The sequence below is a fragment of the Sorghum bicolor genome, chromosome 4 (genome assembly GCF_000003195.3).
Source record: "Sorghum bicolor cultivar BTx623 chromosome 4, Sorghum_bicolor_NCBIv3, whole genome shotgun sequence".
NCBI lineage: Eukaryota > Viridiplantae > Streptophyta > Magnoliopsida > Poales > Poaceae > Sorghum > Sorghum bicolor.
Window position 1 is genome coordinate 63648656 of NC_012873.2, and position 7074 is coordinate 63655729.

The 7074-nt window shown below is 48.6% G+C and overlaps 1 protein-coding gene across 1 annotated transcript; it reads right to left on the reverse strand.

Annotated features, from left to right (window-relative positions):
• Positions 364-1926, reverse strand: LOC8076241 (ethylene-responsive transcription factor 5). Its single transcript, XM_021460214.1, has one exon. It carries the CDS (start codon positions 1744-1746, stop codon positions 718-720), a length of 1029 nt encoding a protein of 342 aa, XP_021315889.1. The 5' UTR covers positions 1747-1926; the 3' UTR covers positions 364-717.

Sequence of the window (7074 nt, forward strand, 5' to 3'; positions counted from 1 at the left end):
ACCCATGCAAAGTTCCACGAGACCAAAGTACCAAATTAAACCCAGCGTATATCTTCTTGCTGGGTTGATTTGAAAAAAGGCAAATACTTTGATCATTTCGCTAAAAAAAACATAATCCTATCTCTTGCTACAGTTTCATCAACATTTGCAGTTTTGCACTGCTGAGGAACTTGCCTGGCGTTTTTAGTAGCAGGCCATACGGAGGTTTTCGGATCCCCCAATATCATTTCATTATTATTATTCTTTATATTTACCTAGGTACCTGTACGTTGATGATCTCCTGCGTGCATCTACGCGTTGATCAAATATATGGCAGCAGAAAATGAAAAGGCAACAAAAATATGGCGAAGTATGTAACTACTATATTAAATAAGCATGCATGTACACTCTTTTCTTTACTTAGCAATGTACAAAATCACATCAAACACCTTATACACGTACTACCATTTGTGATGTAATTACTCCCGTGTTTATGTATATGTTTCCACATCTATGCCGTTGATCTATGTCCACGTGTGTAGTTCAGAATTCACCGACACATACACCCTAATAGTCTATCACCTCCCTTCGTTCTGTACACACACATGCAGCTCCAAAGCCACGCCAAATCCTCAAGATGAGTCCAAAGCCAGGGCCGTGCATAACTAAAAACCGCTAACAATTATTAACGTCTTTACACCTATCGATGCTTATTAAGCGGCCGATCTCGATAACCGCTTAATTGACGGTGACCTCCGGGAAGCCGAGCTGCGGGTGTGGCGACAGCGGCGACAGGCTTCCGAACACGCCCTCCAGCTGCTCCCACGTCCAGCTCGACGGCGTCATGGGAAACACCTCGTGGTGGGCTCCTGTAGCCTCCGACGACGGAGAGCACGTCGTCACCGTCGAGGCCGCGGTGGTCGTTGTCGTTGTCGTTGTCGTCGTCGTCGTCGCGGGGGACGACGCCGGCGATCCGAACGCCTCAGCCTTGACGGACTTGTTGGCTGCTGGCTCGGACTCGGCGTCGTGCGGCAGCTTCCGTTTGTTCTGGGACGACGTCGTCGTCGCCGCGGCCTGCGCGGGCGGCGGCGGCGGTGGCGGTGCGAGGAAGTCCGCGCCGCGGGAGCCCACCTCGTTGGGGAAGTTGAGGATGGCCTTGGCGCCGCGCATGCGGAACGCCGCGCGGTCGTAGGCGCGCGCGGCCTCGATGGCGGTGTCGTAGGTGCCGAGCCACACGCGGGACCCGCGCTTCTTGGGGTCGCGGATCTCCGCCGCGAACTTGCCCCACGGCCGCTGCCGCACGCCGCGGTACTTGCGAAAGTCGTTCACGTCCACCAGGGCCGCCGCCGCCGCGGCCTGTGCCTGTACCTGTACCTCCACGGCGCCCGCCGGGCCCCAGGCGTGCGAGGTCGGAGGCAGAGAGATGGTGAGCATCGGTCTCCGGCTAGGGTCCGACACCGGCGAAGGCTCGCCCCCGAACCGGATCATCACCGGCTCCGCCCGGAAGGCCGCCGCCTCGCCGTGCGAGGCGGCAGTGGCAGCATCCGCGGCGTACTCGTTCGTCAAGTCGACGTACGCGACCTGCTGTTGCTGATGCTGCGGCAAGAACGCCGCAGCGTGCTGGTGGAACGCCGCCTGCGTGGGATGAACTGACAAGCCAGAGTACGCCGCGGCGTTAGGGACGACGGGGAGGCAAGCCTCGCCGCCGAGAAGCTGCTCGCGGATGAGCTGCAGGGAGAAGTCGTCGATTTCACCGCTGAAATCCATGGTTCCGGTGTGTGTGGAGCTGAAGTGGAGGTCGGTCGAAGAGGGACTCAGGAGTTTGGATGCGTGCGCGACTGCTAACTGCGGTGGAGAGAGGTTGAGCACTTGAGCTGGGCCGGCGAACTTATATAGGCGCGAGGGGAGAACTTTTTTTTTCTTAATCAGATTTCCAGGTTTAGCAATTAAAGGAGATTGGAAGATGGGGAATATTACGTGTTCTGTATAATTTATTGACGACACGCATGGACCCGCTGTGAGGAATCCGGTAATTGCTTACCGGTCTCGTGTAACGAACCAACTAAGGGCCTTATTTGGAGGTGGTCGGATTCGCATCAGTCCAAATATGTTGGGATGAGTTGGAGTAGAACTTGAATTAAATTTCACTCTAATCTACTCTAATACACGTGGATTGAGATAAATCCGACAACATTCAAACAAGGCCTAAAAATGGGGAAGTGAGGGTTATCTGTCACGACATCACTGTTCCACACATCAGCAGTCGTCTTAAAAGTTAAAACTCAATAATGAGTATTTTGCTCCTGTAATTGTACAAACAGGTAAACGATTTAACTATCTATATACAAAAGTAAATCGGCAAATGACTTAATGTTTGAGTACCTTGGTCATGTATATTAATGTACATACAATATGCATGGAACACTCAACGAAATACCTGTACCATTAAAAACAAAATAATAATAATGGCATACCTGGTTAATATTTATATAAGATGAAGTCCATCTGAGTGCTTTATTAAAATTATTGTTGAGTCTAAAAACCCATCAACTCGAATACTAAAACCATTTCAAAGCTGGTTTTGCAGATCTGGCAATGGGCCCATATGTCAGCCTCTCTCTCTGTGTTCTTTCCATCTCTCTTTCCCTCTCATTTCTCCATTATATAAAAATCATATTTTTTTCACATGAAGTCGAGCGAGTGAAAACAAGCATTATATCAAAATCAATAAAAAAAATAGTAATAAGTGGATACAAATATAACCATGTCATGATTGACATCAGTGCAGCAAAGTACATGGGTCACAGGGTATGAGATCAACAAACCATCAATGATGGCTCATCCATAATTTCTTTGGCAAGGCTTGAGACGTGATGGATGTTGACGACAAAGGCGGCGAGGGATTGCTTAAGGTCGTACTAGCCTCAATAGAATTGTGATGAAACCAAAAATATTATAGCAAAAAAAAATGCCCAATATAACGTACAAGGTGGTTTAGAGTTCAAATTTAGAAGAAGACGAAGGATAGAGGCAACTCAAAAATACGAGCGAGAAAAAAAAAAGATGAAATAAAGACAACAGTGGTTATATGGTTGTTCGCGTCGATGTATACGTATATTTGATGGAATAAAAGAGGTGACAAATACAACTAAACAAAATAAAAAAAAAACTATTTACAAAAACAATTCAAAGAAAACTATAAATGTTGTATAATGAAAAAAATAGCAATCCGTGCTTTACGTGGTACCACTTTCTCTATTCAAAACTATATATAGGTGAGTTCCTAACAGGGGCAAGTCAAGACTCTCAAGAGTGGTAACGTATAGTTTCGCAGGGAAGGGAAGGGAAGGGGATGAAAGGTCAAAGGTGGCGAGGAGCCTGACCCGTGGCCACTCCGACGCAACGCAGATCCAGCGGACCTGGCCTGTGGTCCGGCAAGTAGCTGCCCTGGCGCTGCCGCTGTCTGGGCAAGTCGACCGATGGAGCTGCCGGCCCTTGCTCTCGTCTCGTTTTGACCTTGGCACGAGCGGCTCCACCGCGAACAGCAGCACCTGTAGGCTACAGTTAAGGCTGATGGCGAGCGATCGATCGGTCTGCCGGTGTTGATGGATGGCCGACTGGATGTGCACATTAACTCGTGTATGTAGTCGTGTAACTGTGTGACAGAAAGATACGGCCGGTGATGAGACGCGGCACACGCTGAGAAATAAAACGATCTCTGCGTCTGCTCAATCAAACGATCGATAGATATTCATCAGTAGAGTAGGTTCTGATAACGCTGGTCAGGTACATGAAGTTTGGCAAGTTTTTGATTTTTTGCTTGTGGAAGCTAAGGTTTTCCTGGTCTGTACGCGCATCAGTACACGAGTACACCACATTATTCGATATGTGCTAGAGCATGCATGCATGCATGTACGCGTGCGAGATTACGCGAGTTGGGTGTACGGCGTTCTGAACGAACCTGGAGTACATAGAACATGGACGCGGGATCTTCTCCGTTTACGTTCCCATGCATATCCCATCGTTGTTTATCTGCAGCAGACGACGACGTGACGGGGGCCGGAGAGCCTGATCGATCGATGAGTGGTGCTAGCCCACGATAAATGAGACGGTGCCGCACACAACAACCCGGCCGGCCGGCCGGCGCAGGTCCGGCTCGATCGCGGGCGTACCCGTCACGGGCTCATGGGAGATGGGACCTGACACGGATAGCTATAGGGTGCGTCGTCGTTACCAAACAGCTGCCCGGTACAGCGACACCACCCGGTGGCAAAAAGCGCTGCCTGCTAGCTTGTCGGCTGCTAATCGCTTCTCCACATGTTGAGCGCGCAGCCCTTGCACGGCGGCACCTCCGCTTGTACACACGCATGCACTGAAACTTGACACGTGTCACCACGTGCAAACGCCTTTTCTCTGCCAGACTAGGGCCTTGTTTAGTTCTTCAAAAATTTTGCAAAATTTTTCAGATTTCTCGTCATATCGAATCTTTAGATGTATGTATGGAGTATTAAATATAGATGAAAATAAAAATTAATTGCACAGTTTGGTCGGAATTGACGAGACGAATCTTTTGAGCCTAGTTAGTCTATAATTGGACAATATTTGTCAAATACAAACGAAAGCGCTATTATTCCTATTTTGCAAAAAAATTTGAAAGTAAATACCCCGCCCCCCCCCTTAGAATGAAACCATTCCATATTTTAATTCCAATGTGCTTCGATCTCCATGCGTCCCGTGCCACCCTTTGTGGAAAGTGAGCGAAATGCACGAGGCCCCGCTACCCCGGACCCGGAGAGAAGCCTGAAACTGACGTGGGTGCAGGCGAAAAAACCAAGTCAAACGAGCCACCCCACCCCGATGGCCCGATGGATGGCTCGCGTCCCGTCCGCGCGCCACGCCAGACTAGCGCAGGCCGCACCCGCGACCGCGGACGGCGGACCACCCCTCACCGCGACCCGAGCAAGCAAAGCAAGCGCCGCAACACCGACGGGGGGTTTGCGCTTTGGACCCCGTCCTCCGGGCGAGGTCAGCCCGTTTTCGTCGCTTCCTGACCTCTCGGGCTCGGGGTGGGTGAGGGACCTGAGTGCATGCAAATCCTGCTCCTACGTTGGACGCTTGCGCGGCGTAGCGTACTAGCCTAAGGGATGAGATTCGGATTCGAAATGTCAATCATGTCGGATAAGATATGATTGGATGTCGACATCATAAATATACGATTTAAGTATTTGGATACGGATACGGTATCGGATGTTGAATATTCGAACTCGGATACGAACCCCTCTAAACGAATTCGGTATCGAATACGGTCGGAAAATATCCGTACCGTTTTCATCTAAATTTTAAAGGCGATCCGGGCCGGTGCCGGCCGGCCGAGCACCGAGACACGCACGCACGCACGGGACGTCCAGGTCCGCTTGCTGATGTTTGGGGGATCACGGATGCACGCGTGCACTGCACCCCGGGCCCTCGTGGCCACGCGGTTTTGCGTTAGCCATCCCTTATCCTCTTTTTCTCTGAGAATATCTCTCCTTATGGATATCAGGGCTTTGTTTAGGTCTTATTTAGTTCACCCCAAAAATTATTTTTTTAAAAAAAAATTCTTCGTCACATTGAATTTTATAGCACATGCATGAAGTATTAAATATAAATAAAAACAAAAACTTATTGCATAGTTTGCCTGTAAATCACGAGACAAATCTTTTAAACCTAGTTATTCTATGATTGGACAATGTTTGTCAAATAGAAATGAAAATGCTATAGTGTCAATTTTTTTAAAAAAAAGATCTAAACAAGGCCTTAGTTCGCACCAAAATCCAAAAAGTTTTCAAGATTTTATATCACATTGAATCTTGCGGCACATGCATGGAACACTAAATGTAGATGAAAAAATTAACTATTTGCATAGTTTACTTGTAAATCGCGAGACGAATCTTTTGAGTCTAGTTAGTACATAATTGAACAATATTTGCCAAATACAAACGAAAGTGCTACAGTAGCGAATCCAAAAAAAATTCACAACTAAACAAGGCTCAGGCTGTAAAGCATGACACTGTGCTGTCCAGACGGATTAGACTAGTCATTACCCCTTTTAGGTCTGAACACATCACGGTTGATCAGGCTTCGACGCGTTTGCTTAGCAAAGGTGCTCTAGTAGTATGTGTGCTGTTATCTTTTCTTCTTGCAAATTTTTAATCGTCGTACCGGTAAGAAACCGAATTTTGTACTATTCGCTTCGGTCTTCTAGTAGCTGGATTAGTTTAACACAGGGTCTCTAGTCCCTACACGAGACTTGGCTATCACAGCCATGTAAGTGGTTACATTCACTAGGCAGGGGAACGAATAGACTGGCAGGGACAGACAGGGATGGTGATTGGAATATGCAGGGTAAATGAAGTAGAACCCTGCACGCTCTTACTCCTACCAATCACCAACGTCGTGGCCTGCTAGGAGAAGAGAGCAGCATCCACATCGCCCCCTGTCACATTGCCTTCTCCTGGGTAGTAACGAGCGGATGGATCAGCTTGAATAATCCGACGATGCTTTGCTTAATGCTCAGGGGCCGGGACATATATATCACTGCTTAGCTAAATACCTGCATGTTTCAGGAAAACACCCCCGTGTGTGTGTGTACCTGTCACTCTGCCAAGTTGATCGCAATGATTAGAAAACGGCAGCATTGCTTTGAACGCATAAATCTATCGCGTCCGCGTTCTGATTCGTAGCTCAAACCTATGCAGGAATCTGAGTCCCTGACGGCTCCTCCCAGCTCTGAGCTCCCAACTCTCACCACCCAAGCAAGCTACACGTACGTATCTTTCATTATATTCTTTCTAGACGGAAGCACAGCCTCTGCAGGCTGACTTGCTTCTCAGACCCAAACACCTGCAGCCTTTTGTTTTGGGTAAGGCACCACCATGCATTCATGCAAGATGCAGATCGTTCAGCAGGTGTCTGCGAGTGATAGTGGTAATAAACAAAGAGAGTGAGACTCTGAGCTCTGAGCTGACCGCTTCTCAAGGGACGATCGCGATCCGCTTACGGAAGCAATCAGGCCTCCTCAAAAAGCGTATTTTTGGACTCAAATCGGCGTCGGCC